Below are 16,779 nucleotides of genomic sequence, written 5' to 3'. Positions count from 1 at the left end.
GCCAGTCGACAGCAACGTCATTTGTGCGCGGCATTCAACAATGGAAACAAAGAACAACAACGTTAACAGCAGGAGAATGGGACGCTGTGATTGGAGCTGTGTTTTTGTTGTGTCTCGCTGATTTCACAATAATGGACATGGAATGTCGACGTATACGTAAATCGATTGAAAGAACGGAAAGGAGGACTAAGAATCTCCAACAACAACTGGCAGTGCTACATTTGCTACAAGTGCCTGCACTTCAGCGTCCGTCCATCTATCGCTGTTCTCCATACTTGCAAAATAAGTTGACACAATGTTTACAATATGTTGTTTAAACGGTGTTTTAAATCATGGCGGTTGAAGGCGTTTTCGTATGCGTTTGGCCAATCAATGTCTACTTACATCACGGGTAGTACCAGTTTTGCTGGATAAACCCTGCTCCGGAGTAGGAGCTAATCTGGTTCTTGAAAAAGGGAGTCCGGTACTAAAAATCGCACCCAGTAACTACGATGCGAAAATGCCAAAAAGTTGGTAGTTCCACACTTAGTTCTTGTACTATGAAAAGGTTCCTGTGGTGCGAAAGGCTATCTTGCTACAGAACGACTGACCCACAATGGATCTAGCAGGGGGTAATTGGTACTGTCTAAGCACTCCTGGTTTAATTTTTCAAGAAGGCCACCCCACGGAAAAATATGTAGAAAAGTTTTTTTTTCTCTGCATATTCTCACATCTCGCTATTTGACGGAAGCATTTTAATGGACTGGGGCGGACTGGACAACGACAACAGCTAACTGAAGTTAGGAGGTGATCCCAGGTGGTGGTGGATAATTAATATATGTGTGGTTTTGGCTATAGCTGTATGGATATCTTTTTTCAGTGTGGGAGGTGTAGGGGGGGAAATATCCTAAACCAAGGATAGGCAACTCCGGTCCTGGAGGGCCACTATCCTGCAGAGTTTAGCTTCACCCCTCATAAAAACTCACCTGCCTGTATCTATCTAGTAATCCCGAAAACACTGATTGCCTTGTTCAGGTGTGTTTAATTAGGGTTGGAGCTAATCTCTGCAGGACAGTGGCCCTCCAGGACCGAAGTTGCCTATCCCTGCCCTAAACTGTCCCCCACAGACCTTGATCCAGCACGGACTCCAGCCGTCATGGCTGCCACTGGATCTGTCTCAGGGTGGACAAGACTAGTATCTAGTGTGGAGGATCCTCTGAGCTGCCAGCCTACACTCTCAAGCCCACAAGACTCAGTGTTATCAAGATTGCTGGCCACAGCACTCATAAGGGGATCTAAGTAATGATAGTTTGTAGATTAATATTTTAGCCTCTTATGTGTTGTGAAATGTCCTTTGTTATTCTGTTTCAGTTCTAAGCAACGTTGGTGTATTGATGACTTTGAAGGAGGACAGAAAACCTGAAGAGAATAACAATTCAGTTTACTCAGAGTTTCTTAAAAAGGCACTTTCAAAAACTGAAGTGATTTCCTTGTTTTATTTATTAGTTATAATTAACAAACTCCAAAAGCTGAATAATCAATAAAAGCTACTGATAAATCTCTGAAATAATCAATGATTAATCAGTTGAGTGAATTTCAGATTAATTCAGATTAATCAATTATCAAAAGTTCTTGATGCAGCCCTACCTAGCATCTATCACACCTGGAAGGACAGGATCAGAACTTGAACTACTTACTGTAATTTCAGACATGCAGACATGTAATTTATGACAGATTAGAGAAGATAATTGAGTGAATCTCATCCCACATGAATGGCAGTGATACGGCTTCTCTCCAATGTGGATCCTCTCATGTACTTGTAGATGTGTTGACCGTTTGAATCTCTTGTCACAGTGTGAACACTTGTAAGGTGTTTCTGTAGTGTGAACGGTCTTGTGCACTTTCAGTGCACCATATGTAAAAAAAGTCTTCCCACACTCAGAGCAAACATGATCCTTCACACTGCTGTGTCTTTTCTGGTGATATTTTAAAGCAGCAAACTCACTAAAACTCTTTCCACACAAAGAACACACATGAGGCTTTTCCATTGTATGAATTTTCAGGTGCTTCTTCAGGGCACTTGCTCTAAAAAAATGTTTACCACAATGGTCACAGTTACATCGTCTTTTTCTAGAATGAGTACGCAGATGAACTTTAAAAGCACTTGATATTCTAAAACTCTTCCCACACTGATCGCATGAGTACGGCTTTTCTCCACTGTGGATTTTCATGTGTTTGTTAAGATTTCCTTTTTGTGCAAAACTCTTCCCACACTGATCACATGTGTGCGGCTTTTCTCCAGTGTGGATTTTCACGTGATCGTTAAGGGTTCCTTTCAGTCTGAAGCTCTTCCCACAATGATCACATCCATGTGGCTTCTCTCCAGTGTGGATCCTCTCATGTATTTTCATATATATTGACCGTTTGAATCTCTTGTCACAGTGTGAACACTTGTAAGGTGTTTCTGTAGTGTGAACGGTCTTGTGCAGTTTCAGGTCACCATCTGTAAAAAAAGCCTTCCCACACTCAGAGCAAGCATAATCCTTCACACCACTGTGTCTTTTCTGGTGTATTTTTAATGCAACCTTCTGACTAAAACTCTTTCCACATAAATAACATACATAAGGCTTCCCCTTTGTATGAACTTTCAGGTGGTCCTTCAGGAAATCTGCCCTGGAATTTCTTTTACTGCATTGGTCAGAGTTATATTGTCTATCTCTAGAATGAGTACACAGATGTACATTAAAAAAGCTTGAATTCTTGAAACTCTTGCCACATTGTTCACATGCGTAGGACTTCACTCCACTGTGGGTTTTCTTGTGTTGATAAAGGGTTCCTCTTCGTGTGAAACTCCTCCCACATTGATCACACGTGTACGGCTTTTCTCCACTGTGGATTTTCATGTGATCACTAAGGCCTTCTTTTCGTTTGAAACTCTTCCCACACTGATCACAGATAAATGGCTTCTCTCCACTGTGGGTTTTTATGTGTTCATAAAGGGTTCCTCTTTGTGTGAAACTCCTTCCACACTGATCACATGTGTATGGCTTCTCTCCAGTGTGGATCCTCATGTGTTCATTAAGGGTTGCCTTTTCTGCAAAACTCCTCCCACACTGATCACATGTGTGTGGCTTCTCCCCAGTGTGGCTTTTCATGTGTTTGATAAGGTTTCCTTTATGTGTGAAACTCCTGCCACACTGATCACATGTGTGTGGCTTCTCTCCAGTGTGGATATTCATGTGTTCTTTAAGGTTTCCTTTTTCTAAGAAACCCTTCCCACACTGATCACATGTGTGTAGCTTCTCTCCAGTGTGGATTTTCATGTGTTTATTAAGATTTCCTTTTTGTGTGAAATTCTTCCCACAGTGATCACAGGTGTGCGGCTTCTCTCCATTGTGGATATTCATGTGTTGATTAAGCATTTCTTTTAGTCTGAAGCTCTTCCCACATTGATCACATGCATACGGCTTCTCTCCAGTGTGGATCCTCTCATGTATTTGCAGATATGTTGACCGTTTGAATCTCTTGTCACAGTGTAAACACTTGTAAGGCGTTTCTGTAGTGTGAACGGTCTTGTGCACTTTCAGTGCACCATATGTAAAAAAAGTCTTCCCACACTCAGAGCAAGCATGATCCTTCACACCGCTGTGTCTTTTCTGGTGTATCTTTAATGCTACCATCTGACTAAAACTCTTTCCACATAAATAACATACGTAAGGCTTCTGCTTAGTATGAACTTTACGGTGGTCCTTCAGGATATCTGCCCTAAAAAATGTTTTACTGCTTTGGTTATCTAGTCTTTCTCTAGAATGAGTACGGAGATGTTTTTTAAAACCACTTAATTTTCTGAAACTCTTTCCACACTGATTACATGTGTACGGCTTCTCTCCAGTGTGGATCCTCATGTGTTCATTAAGGGGTTGCTTAAGTCTGAAACTCTTTCCACACTGATTGCATGTATGCGGCTTCTCTCCAGTGTGGATCCTCATGTGTGCATTAAGGGCACCTTTTTGTGTGAAACTCTTCCCACACTGATTACACGTGTACGGCTTCTCTCCAGTGTGGGTTTTTAGGTGTGCATCAAGGTATCCTTTTTGTGTGAAACTCTTCCCACACTGATCACATGTGTACGGCTTCTCTCCAGAGTGGATCCTCGTGTGTTCATTAAGGGTAGCTTTTAGTCTGAAGCTCTTCCCACATTGACCGCATGAGTACGGTTTCTCTCCAGTATGGATTTTCACGTGCTGTTTAAGGGTTGCTTTTAATCTGAAGCTCCTTCCACATTGACTACATGTGTACGGCTTCTCCCCAGTGTGGATATTCATGTGTTTTTTAAGGATTACGTTTAGTCTGAAGCTCTTCCCACATTGACCACATGTGTATGGCTTCTCCCCAGTGTGGATATTCATGTGTTTCGTAAGGTTTCCTTTTATTGTGAAAGTCTTTTCACACTGATCACATGTGTACAGCTTCCCTTCAAGATGACATTTTATGCGAATATCAAGATTTTGCTTGCATGACAGACTCTTTCCACATTGAGGCCAAGTGAAACACACATTGTCTCTGCAGGATGTTTCTTCAATTTTGACATCACGGTTCTCCCCTTCTTCATTCAGTTCTTCAATCTCCTCGTTCTCTTCTATCAGGTCTAAAATTAAAGTAAAAAATAGTAAATCTTAAAAAATTTTGAAAGGCGCAAAGTGAAAGGAAAAGGACATGAAACCTGAGACAACAGTGGAAAGTATAAACATTTTGATGCATTCATTTGAATAGGGTACATTTACCTCCTGATGTTTGCAATTTATGAATGCTTCTCAAACCACATTTCATTTGTTAAAAACAAGTTAAAGAAAACTATACTGGTTACTAATGTAACCTTGGAATGAGCATTGCGTTAGGAAGGGAGGAAGAGCAGAGAGAGTTATAACCTGCCCTCAAAGGGATTGAAAGCACCTTAGGCACATAGGCTATTCTAAGACTAAGAACAACTTTACTGTCATTAGGGCCAAACTCGAGGCAGGACGTTTCCACTGAAGGAGCGTGCAAGTTGCTCACTCACTTTACCAAAGTCAAAGCCAGCAGGAGGGCAGTCTTTAGCAAGAGAGACCGAAGGTTAGTCGATTTGAGCAGCTCAAAAGGAGGGCCTCACAGAGCCTTGAGTACCATGGACAAACTCCAGGACGGAAAAAACTGTAAGACTGTATATTGGTAAGCCACCCTCTCGAACGGGAATCTCAAGAATGGTCTGTGACGGGGGCTATTTGAATATGAATTTATGCATCTTTCAGATCCACCAATAAAACCAATCCTCTGGGAGGATTCGCAAGAGGGTAGCATTCTGAACGGCTGCTTTATCAGGGTGCAGTTCAGATGTCTCAAATCGAGGATGGGCCTGAGGCTGCCATCCTACTTTGGAATAAAGAAGTAGCGACTGTAAAAGCTCAACTTGGTGTGGCTCTCCATGGGGGCTCTCTCCCCAGTACCCTTTGCTAGCAGGGTTTGGACATTGGCTCGGAGGACGTGGGCCTCGTTGTCCAAAACTAAAGTGTAAATCATGCACCAAAGCGAGGGGGTATGAGGGTGGTCCAGCCTCGGTGGAACTTAACCTCCTCGGTCTTGGAGCATCAAAGCTGCTGGGGCTGCTCAGGGTCCAGCTCTAGCTTAGGGTGGGGCCCCTGGCGCTTCGAGAAGGGATAGCACTTAGTCATGCAAAAGACTCATTTCACTTCAGGTTCTGCCTCTGTCTTTGGTTAAGCAGGTGCTGACAATTAGGGCTGTTCAATTAATTGCATGCGATTGTCATGCGCATCTCGTCAGTAAAGCCGCTAATATGATAATTATAATGTAATAATATTGTTATAATATTATAGCGATAATGAACGCAATATTGCCTAATTGTCAGTGAACTATGGCTCTGTGTAGTAAATGCCGCTCCATCTGAAAGCAGGTGATGGAGATTTACTACTAATCATGGAACTGGCTTTACTGACGATACGCACATGACAATCACATGCGATTAATTGCACAGCCCTACTGACAATGTTTTAAGGCACTGCTGAGTCATGACACTTCGGGGCGACTGAAAGCAGCAGAAAAATTGGCTCACTTGGGGAGGAATGACATTCGCTTGTGATGACTTCTGAAAATCGTGATCGTGAAAAACGTGGAAAAACAACCACACATCTCATCGTCAACGGCTCTGTGAAGATGAAACCCCACTTGGTAAGTTAATGTTCATTTTTGACTTTTTATCACTTTATACGTTTTATTCTGATGTTATTTGCAAGATATAAAGATATGTTTACGACACTACTGAAGGCCTAGGTGTGAAATGCATGCCTCGCCAAAGACTATTATACTTAAACTATTACAGTAGATAGATATCCAGATATCCAGTATCCAGTAATCATTTTATTTTATCAAATGTCAGCATTGCAACTCTTTACATAAAACCTATAAGTAAATCACTCGCACATGCGACTAAATTTTCATGCTAGGTGACCAAATAATGTGTATCATTAGCCACTGGCTAATAAATTGTTAGATTTAACTTGCCATTGTTTGAGTTAAAGGCTAACAATAAGTTTAACATGGATATTTCACTTGCCGTTGCTCATTTTGAACACTGCACACTTGAGAGTTTCACTCAATGGATGCACAACACATTTGATGCACCATAAACTCTAGTGTGAAGGCGCCCGACTTGCCGTCACTTAGCTGAGAGTGCTCAGTGCTTCTCTCACACATGCAACGAGAGGGAGAGCAATACAGTCTTACTATGTAAAATTGATGCGCAACATGTAAATTATATTCTTTGATGGTAGGTAAAACTAATGTGCAAACGGCAATCTCTTTGGCTGGTGCTTATTACCATTACTGTTTTGATTTCAGCAAATCAGTTCAAATGACGTAAACAACGTGATTAATATTTATTAACCCAGCAGCTCCTCAGATCTTAGTGCATTTTATATTGTTTTTAGTAGTAGTAGAATTAGTAGTAGTAGTAGTATATTTTCAGTATTATTGTCAGTTTACAGAAAAACTGAATGACCAATGTCTCAAGCAACACCACCAGTCTTAAATTCTGTTAAAATGACAAATATGCATTCATACATTTTCATTCATACATAGTTACCACGCTTTAGTTCTAATTATTTATGTTCTATCTTAAAAATGCTTAACTGACTGATGTTAAAAGTCAATCAATTAAAAACTACTTTCAAATTATATCACACATGAACGTATCTCACACACACATACATATACATATACTGCTGACATGACATTTTCACTGTCACACAAGATAAAAATGACTATAATTAGTACTGTCATCATTTAAAATGCAGTAAATGGTTAAACATTTATTTGTCTTACATGGACCTGCTGTTATAAAAACTGCTTAGTTATTAGATGTGTTTTTTTTTTGTTTTGTTTTTTTGAGTCAAATCTCAAAATTTCCTATGGTGTGACTGTCTCGAGCATGGCTCAAATTAAAACTTTTATCAATTAAAAAGAAAAGCATAAAATGTTAATACACTGAACAAAATTATAAACCCAACACTTGTTTTTGCCCCCATTTTTCATGAGCTGAATTCTATGTACACAAAAGGCCTATTTCTCTCAAATATTGTTCACAAATCTGTCTAAATCTGTGTTACTGAGCACTTCTCCTTTGCCGAGATAATCCATCCACCTAACAGGTGTGGCATATCAAGATGCTGATTAGACAGCATGATTATTGCACAGGTGTGCCTTAGGCTGATCACAATAAAAGGCCACTCTAAAATGTGCAGTTTTACTGTATTGGGGGTCTGAAAACCAGTCAGTTGTTGATCAGGTTGTTGATTGTGGAATGTTGGTGCACTCCTCTTCAATGGCTGCGCAAAGTTGCTGGATAATGGCAGGAACTGGAACACGCTGTCGTATACGCCGATCCAGAGCATCCCAAACATGCTCAATGGGTGACATGTCCGGTGAGTATGCTGGCCATGCAAGAACTGGGATGTGTTTTCAGCTTCCAGGAATTGTGTACAGATCCTTGCAACATGGGGCCGTGCATTATCATGCTGCAACATGAGGTGATGGTCGTGGATGAATGGCACAACAATGGGCCTCAGGATCTTGTCACGGTATCTCGGTGCATTCAAAATGCCATCAATAAAATGCACATTTGTTCATGTCCATAACATACTCCTGCCCATACCATAACCCCACTGCCACCATGGGCCACTCGATCCACAACGTTGACATCAGCAAACCGCTCACCCACACGACTCCATACACACTGTCTGCCATCTGCCCTGTACAGTGATTCATCCATGAAGAGAACACCTCTCCAAAGTGCCAGACGCCACCGAATGTGAGCATTTGCCCACTCAAGTCGGTTACGATGACGAACTGCAGTCAGGTCGAGACCCCGATGAGGACGACAAGCATGCAGATGAGCTTCCCTGAGATGGTTTCTGACAGTTTGTGCAGAAATTCTTTGGTTATGCAAACCGAATGTTGCAGCAGCTGTCCGGGTGGCTGGTCTCAGATGATCTTGGAGGTGAAGATGCTGGATGTGGAGGTCCTGGGCTGGTGTGGTTAAACATGTTCTGCGGTTGTGTGTGAGGTTGGTTGTATTTACTGAATTATTTTATGAGACTTTTTTGGTGGTTTATTATGGTAGAGAAATGAACATTCAATTCACGGGCAAAAGCTCTGGTGGACATTCCTGCAGTCACCATGCCAATTGCACGCTCCCTCAAAACTTGCAACATCTGTGGCATTGTGCTTTGTGATAAAACTGCACATTTTAGAGTGGCCTTTTATTGTGGCCAGCCTAAGGTACACCTGTGTAATAATCATGCTGTCTAATCAGCATCTTGATATGCCACACCTGTGAGGTGGATGGATTATCTCGGCAAAGGAGAAGTGCTCACTAACACAGATTTAGACAGATTTGTGAACAATATTTGAGAGAAATAGGTCTTTTGTGTACATAGAAAAAGTCTTAAACCTTTTAGTTCAGCTTATGAAAAATGGGGGCATAAACAAAAGTGTTGCGTTTATAATTTTGTTCAGTGTAAAACCTCGAGTAATTTTACAATTGTCTATTTTAGTAAATGTCAATCTTTTTTTTCATCCATATATTTCTAAAAGAGTAGGAACAAGATACATTTTGTCACTGAAAACCATGTCCTCCAGTGTGTCACTATATCCTGATTTTAAATCAGACAATTCCACAGACAACTTTAAAGGAATAACTCTGGACCCCTCACATCCAGCACACTTCCTCTTTGAACTGTTGCCATCTGGTTGACGCTACAGAGCCCTGAGCACCAGAACGGCCAGACACAGGAACAGTTTCTTCCCTCAGGCAATCCATCTAATGAACACTTGACAATAACTGTGGAACACACAACACTATTTATACACACATACACTTATTTATCGAACACACTTACTTAGTCTACACTTTTTTTACAATTTGCACATAATATACCTGTAGATACAAAACTGCCTATTGTAATATACCTGCACATACAATTGTCAGTTTGTATATGGTTATTCCTTACCTACTTATTTGTATTTTTTGTTCTTTTATTATGTGTTTTTTGTTCTGTCGCTGTCATTCTGTTGCACTGTGGAAGCTTCTGTCACGAAAACAAATTCCTTGTATGTGTAAACATACCTGGCAATAAAGCTCATTCTGATAAAGCTCATTCTGAACTTTAATTAGTTGAAGTACCCCATTGAAGGTCATGTAACTCAAGCCCCCTGTGAAGCCCATGTTTACATGGTAGGTTTTGTCTCAGAATTGTTCAAATATTTAACTTTTTTGTAACCACTATAAAAGTGTTAAGTTTTGTCCTTTAGTGTGACATCCCTTAATTATATTTGCTAATTAAAAACTGTATGTTAAACTACATAATCTTTTTAAGCAAATTAAGCAAATGGGTCCAGCTAACTGCTAATGACAGGTTAGCTAGCAATAGCAAGGTTATTAACTGATACAAAAGGCTGAAACATCCTTAGGTGTGACACATAATGTCCACTGGTATGACACCTGTACTGTCACACTGGAGGACAAGGTCTCTTTAAGAAGCATTTTAGATAATTAAACAAGATTTATCTCCTTTCTATTATTTTTTTAACAGTGTTCTTAAATGCAATAATTAGATTAATTAAAATTGTTCTGATGTTTTTGTGAATGATGTGACACACATAAAAGAACTACAGATTTGTTTGTTTTTTATCTCAAAATATCTTACAAAACAGTTGAGTATTGCATTAGGGGAGATATAATCATCACTCATCTTAAAATGGTATAATTTTCAGCAGTTTTGAAAGAATGACAGCAAAGTTTGTCTCGTTGTCAGAGTTTGTCTTGAAAATGTCCAAGAATTCATGGGGGAAAAATAATTTTAGTCATTATTTCATATTATATAAATAAACCTATTTGAAAATAAGTGTATAACAATGAAGATAAATCTCTCTCATGTTATTTGTATATTATTAAGAGGCTTTTTTTTTCTTTTCTTAATTTTTGCTGTCACACCACAGGACACATTTAAGGCACAGTTCAGTAAACATGTTAATGTTAAAAAGTGAAAATTGAAGTATTTTGTGAAAAATAAGAAATGTGAATTTTGACTAATTTATTTACGTATTTTTTCTTTCTTAAATAATTTATTTTTACTGCATATTTGTCAACTACCTGTTAGTCTGGCGACTTTGCCTAACTTTTGTAATGTTATTTCTTTTAAAACAACTGTTTTCAACAGCTGAAGACAATACCAGCTCATATTAATTTTTACAGTATGTCTTTTCTATTTGGAGGGGCAAGTTTTGATGGCAATGCAGTGACTTATGCACTGTTAATGCCTTTAACCACAGGTGCCAGTACACCACAATCCATCATATTCATCCACGCTGAACAGCTGAGCCTCAATCTAATCATCAAAACAATAAACCACTGTAACTTGTATCTTCAAATCTGCAGCTTTAACTGTTATTTCACAGCTTTTATGATTTTTCTAACTGCAACCACTGAATCTGATGCTTGAAGTTTTATAAACTTATTGAAGAATTAAGAATATACACCAACCTATTTGTTGTTCGGTATCCTCCTGTTTTATTCCGCAGGGTTCTGGATCAGTCATGTTTTCGACTTTCTTTCATAAACTGTTGTGGGAGGAGCTGAACTGAACGGTGAATCCCTGTGTGGTTGGAGCAGATCTGCCAAAATCAAAAATAAATCAGTTATCACATTTATGCTTTCATTAATTCACACACTTAAATGACTGTTTGTGTTCATTCATCTATCAAAATGCACACGCATCTGTCAAAGTATAAGAGAGCAAGATGTGGCAAATGCTTATGTTTTTTTTAAGTGCTTATAAATTTAAAGCATTCTCATGTTTTGGACAAACATGTACATTTCCCGCAGCAGCTCACTCTGTGTCCTCCTCTATAAAGGTGCTCTGATTGATTGGCTATCGATTGCTATCGGCCTATAATTGCTTCTAACGACTGGATCGGCGATTTTGGCTTAATTGGATTCATTTTTTTTTCATATTAATTGTTTAGCCTTCTAAAACACCAGTGTAAATGTAATGTAGACTAAGATAGCACAACAAATAGAGGGTTGAGTCCTAAGTTCAGGGACAATGCACATACTTTTTCTTCAATTTGCACACTGAAAATGGGTTAGAGATCTTAATTTAGAACTCTGAAAGTGCACTAGATTAAATAATTTATCTTTAAAATGCACAAAATGCACCCCGACACCCCTATGGGACTGAGGTCCACCCATTATAATCTTACAAAATCCTGTGGAAAAAAACCTGTATATGATACTGTTCTCAAACTAAAAATAAAATCATCTTTTTATTGAAATAAGCTACCTAAAATACGTACTGAACTGCTCCAGCCAATTGAAATCGGGTACCCTTGCAGACTTTCTCATCTCCCTATAGTAAGAACATCTCTGGGAAACCTGCCAGTACCACTCATATTAGAAACATATTATTACAAGCTTATCGTTAGTTACTGATAGTTTAGAACACTAGCTGGTTATGTACTTGCTCAAAAAATTATTTTGGATCATTTAAAAAATAAAAATAAAAACGCAGCTTTAAGCAATGTAAATGCAGACTATTAGATTAAATATAAAAATATTTAAATTTTCGAGTCAATATTTTTTTTAAACGCGGTTGCAATCGTTTATAAAATAAATAAATAATTATCACAATACAGCTAGATCAATCAACCTCTCCCTGTGACGCTGCATAGGATTCTGCTGGGTCTTAAAGCCTTCAGCACACGTTCGCAAAACAAAACAATGATTTGTCAAAAATTAATTATTTTCAATTTAGAGTTTGTTATTCATATGGTCTGGGTGGTCATACGGCGTATGCCTGTGATATACGGGACAAAATGATATCTTATATACGGGACGATTCTGTATTAATCAGAATGAGCAACCCTACTGCTAGGCTAAATGTTTATTTCAGTTAGCAGACGCCAGGAAAGACGCACAAATACAACTCTACCAGATTAAAACAACACAAAAATGAGCTGTAAAACGTTGCTTTAACAAGCCGTGTTGTCATAATTGTATAAATATACGCATGACCTCACCTCAGAAGACTCAAAGCTGTGTGATTGGGCTAGCCATGATTACTTTTTCCTCTTGTTTTAGGGACAACTGCTGCAGGGCGGAGAAATGGGCGTGGCGAAAGGTTCCTCATTGGTGAAAGGCCAATCAGCCTCAACCATACACACACGTCATTGCTTTAGACTGAAAGAGGAAGGTGTGATGCTAAATAAATATATAACAATTAGGTCAGGTTAATAATGGGAAAAATAAGGCGTTAAAATGATTAATGCATTTAACGCACTCAAACCCGACTTTATCTTATCTTACATTGCATGCAGTTGCTTGATGACAGACATCAACTAAACAATCACACAAGAATCAATTACAGAAAGCACATATTTTGTGCTCAAAATGAGCCTAAAATGTTAAATAATTAGCCTAATTAAGAATAGATAAAAGATACATTTCCAAAAGTACAAACATTATCATTTTAAAAGTTAAAAAAGTTATTATTATTATTTTTATTATAGTATAGTATAGGCTATATTCACAGAAAAATAAAAATAGAAATTACAGTTAAAAAGTGATAAATATTTGTTAGTTTTATTTATCATAGCTACTTGTATGTATTTTTATAATATGGTTTTGTAAAGTCAGTTTTATTTATAAAACCACTTTGATCTGTTTGCTATTTTCAATGGTTAGCCTACTACTAGTGTGAATTGTTTTAAAACGAGTTAGTGTCAGTTCGACTCATATCATTATAATTCTTCATTATAATTGTAGTATTTGGAAACCAGAACAAAGTAAAACCAAAAAATACAAAAATGTATTGTCTGCATTTAATTCATAGACAATAACAGAGATTTAAATTATCACTGAATTAGGAAATGTCTCTGGTTTCTATTTCAGAAATCTGGATAGGTTAACTTCAATGCTGCGATGGCGTCATCGCTATGGGAACACCTGGTGTGACGAATGTTAAATGTAGATGAAATGTTGCAATGAATGATCCATGCTACAAACTGGAAATAGAGAAGATATAGTTTGTTTATGTTTATGAATTTAATAAACTCAGTTATCATTATCCTGGTAGCCTTCAGTAAAATCAGGTGTCTAAAATTATTAAACATGAGTATTATTTTTTATTTATTTTTTATTCACACTGATAGGAAGTAATCTTTTCCAATAACTTTAAACTGATTTTTACATTTTATGGGCATTTTTTACCTTTATAATGCCATTATTTCTAAAAGTGTACATTATCTTTTGAGTCAAATTCCTACATTTAATCAGTGAATTAGAATAATAAGACATTTGGGCTGTTACCAAGCAAATGAAATCAACAAGTTGCATCTGAAGTATTTACACACTGTTTAATGCAGGACATGAATGCATTTAACCTGTAATTACAAATGCATAAATAATGTTTTGATATATTAAACATAAAACGTTTAATGCTGATATTTGAATGATTTAAAACATGAAATAATCGGGGAAAAAGTCGAAATGTGAAATTAAAACCGCCAAAAGGTTGCAGCAAATAACTGTTAATAAGTGAGTCTTTACAATTGAACCGAATCATTTAAACGGTTGATTCAGGAATGAAACTCCATCATGTTGCTCAGAGATGTAAAACAGTGCTGTGATTGTGTTTGGAATGAGTTTTGTTGGCGAAATAGAGCAAAAACAGGTAATACAGTGTCTAAAACTAAGTCTCTTAAATAACTTCTTGTTTATTGAGCTGTTGTAAAAAAATCAGTATCACATTTGTAATCATGGTCATTTTTTGGAGAAAAACGGCACTCTTCATGTGCAGTTGATTAACTATATCAAGTGGTGTAAATATTCACACACATATAACTATACAGTCTCTTGAAATGTATTTTTCTCATTTTATAACATTTTCTTTGAATGGATGTGTGTGATCTTGGCATGTCCCTCAGGCAGCTCAGCTCACTTCAGTGTGAGTGTAAAAAGTGGTTAAATAACACAATATTTAAATAATTAGTAAATATTCTTATTGCTCTCAGCCAGTTGTTAATAAAACAAGTCAGATTGTTCATTTATATTCTATTTGTACAGTGTCCCTGAAATTGCGGTCCAACCTGTCACGATTTTGTAAATGCCCAGTGATATCTCTACCCCCATTTTGCCTTTCTTCAATGGAGGTTAATACATCTCCTTTAAAGAACAGTAAGTATCTAGACTTATATTTCCTAATTTTCATCATATTGTGTTTGTAGTTGCATGTTGCCAAGCTTAAAATGTCCACCCTGTCATAGTAAAATATTAATTTACATAAAAGTTTTTCAACATTTCAAAATATATATTTTAAGCAGTACATATTCAGCTTCAACAATGAACCACTTTGCTGATTGAAGGTACACCATGTGTTTATTAAATGCTAACTTTAACCAAAAATGTCCAGGGGGGAAATGTGCATAGTTTTTGCCAAATTCTGATAATGTTTCAACAAAGGCTATTGATTTAACATGTTAAATTGATTAATAATGTGGGAAAAAATGCTGAATTGATAAATGCATGTAATGCACCCCAGCCCAGAACTGTATGCTATCTTACATTGCATGCAGTTGCTTAGTGATGAACATGATGGAAGGCAACAACTCACTGTGATGTAGCCTATTAGAATGAAGTTAGAATGTACCTAAAATTCAAGATAAGTGGGCTAAAAATGCTCAAAGCAAAAGTGCCATTTTCCTGTATATCTGCTTGATTGCTATGTGATATTGACTTTATACAACAGTTCAATAAACAACAACAACAAATAATAACAATAATAATAGTTACATTTTAAACACAATACTGTAAATATTATCTTTTTTTGTTCTATTTCTCCAAAGAAAATAGTTCCAAAAGATCCACAGTAAAACTGTTGTGCATCTCTGAGCAACACAAAGTGGTGTTTTGTTACTGAATCCGTGTTTTTAACAAATCTAGTGAGTGGCTTAAGTTTTAGAGTATCATTTCATTTTTTATTACTTTGATAATTTAATATTACATTTTAAACCCCCCATTAGTACCAACTTAAAACCGATTAATCTCATAGCATTATTTATGCAATTCTAAGTGCAGTGTATACAGTCTGTGGTAATTAATATTATATATACTGTATACAGGTGCTGGTCATATAATTAGAATATCATGAAAAAGTTGATTTATTTCACTAATTCCATTCAAAAAGTGAAACTTGTATATTATATTCATTCATTACACACAGACTGATATATTTCAAATGTTTATTTCTTTTAATTTTGATGATTATAACTGACAACTAAGGAAAATTACAAATTCAGTATCTCAGAAAATTAGAATATTACTTAAGACCAATACAAAGAAAGGATTTTTAGAAATCTTGGCCAACTGAAAAGTATGAACATGAAAAGTATGAGCATGTACAGCACTCAATACTTAGTTGGGGCTCCTTTTGCCTGAATTACTGCAGCAATGCGGCGTGGCATGGAGTCGATCAGTCTGTGGCACTGCTCAGGTGTTATGAGATCCCAGGTTGCTCTGATAGTGGCCTTCAGCTCTTCTGAATTCTTGGGTCTGGCATATCGCATCTTCCTCTTCACAATACCCCATAGATTTTCTATGGGGTTAAGGTCAGGCGAGTTTGCTGGCCAATTAAGAACAGGGATACCATGGTCCTTAAACCAGGTACTGGTAGCTTTGGTGCCAAGTCCTGTTGTAAAATGAAATCTGCATCTCCATAAAGTTGGTCAGCAGCAGGAAGCATGAAGTGCTCTAAAACTTCCTGGTATACGGCTGTGTTGACCTTGGACCTCAGAAAACACAGTGGACCAACACCACTAGATGACATGGCACCCCAAACCATCACTGACTGTGGAAACTTTAAGCTGGACCTCAAGCAATGTGGATTGTGTGCCTTTCCTCTCTTCCTCCAGACTCTGGGACTTCCAAGGGATTTGCAAAATTTACTTTCATCAGAGAACATAACTTTGGACCACTCAGCAGCAGTCCAGTCCTTTTTTGTCTTTAGCCCAAGTGAGATGCTTCTGACGCTGTCTGTTGTTCAAGAGTGGCTTTGAGACAAGGAACGCGACAGCTGAAACCCATGTCTTGCATACGTCTGAGCGTAGTGGTTCTTGAAGCACTGACTCCAGCTGCAGTCCACTATTTGTGATTCTCCCCCACATTTTTGAATGGATTTTGTTTCACAATCTTCTCCA

At 37.7% G+C, this 16,779-nt stretch overlaps 1 protein-coding gene across 1 annotated transcript; it reads right to left on the bottom strand.

Moving 5' to 3' along the window:
- Window positions 1–1,018: 1,018 nt before the first annotated feature.
- On the bottom strand, window positions 1,019–12,748 carry LOC109046400 (zinc finger protein 721-like). Its single transcript, XM_042712318.1, has 3 exons — window positions 12,607–12,748; window positions 11,072–11,202; window positions 1,019–4,627 (listed from the first exon to the last, which is right to left on the bottom strand). The coding sequence occupies exons 2-3, from the start codon at window positions 11,124–11,126 to the stop codon at window positions 1,623–1,625; spliced, it is 3,060 nt and encodes a 1,019-aa protein (XP_042568252.1). The 5' UTR covers window positions 11,127–11,202; window positions 12,607–12,748; the 3' UTR covers window positions 1,019–1,622.
- Between the last annotated feature and the right edge of the window lie 4,031 nt (window positions 12,749–16,779).

The sequence above is a fragment of the Cyprinus carpio genome, chromosome A22 (assembly GCF_018340385.1).
Source record: "Cyprinus carpio isolate SPL01 chromosome A22, ASM1834038v1, whole genome shotgun sequence".
Classification (NCBI taxonomy): Eukaryota; Metazoa; Chordata; class Actinopteri; order Cypriniformes; family Cyprinidae; genus Cyprinus; species Cyprinus carpio.
The sequence above is the reverse complement of the archived record's forward strand: the minus strand, read 5'-3'. Positions and strand labels throughout refer to the sequence as shown.

Coding starts and splice junctions, on each gene's coding strand:
- LOC109046400 (XM_042712318.1), bottom strand. CDS start 11,126: ATGACTGATCCAGAACCCTGCGGAATAAAACAGGAGGATACCGAACAA. Junction 4,628..11,071: donor GGATACCGAACAACAAATAG/GTTGGTGTATAT, acceptor CTTTAATTTTAG/ACCTGATAGAAGAGAACGAG.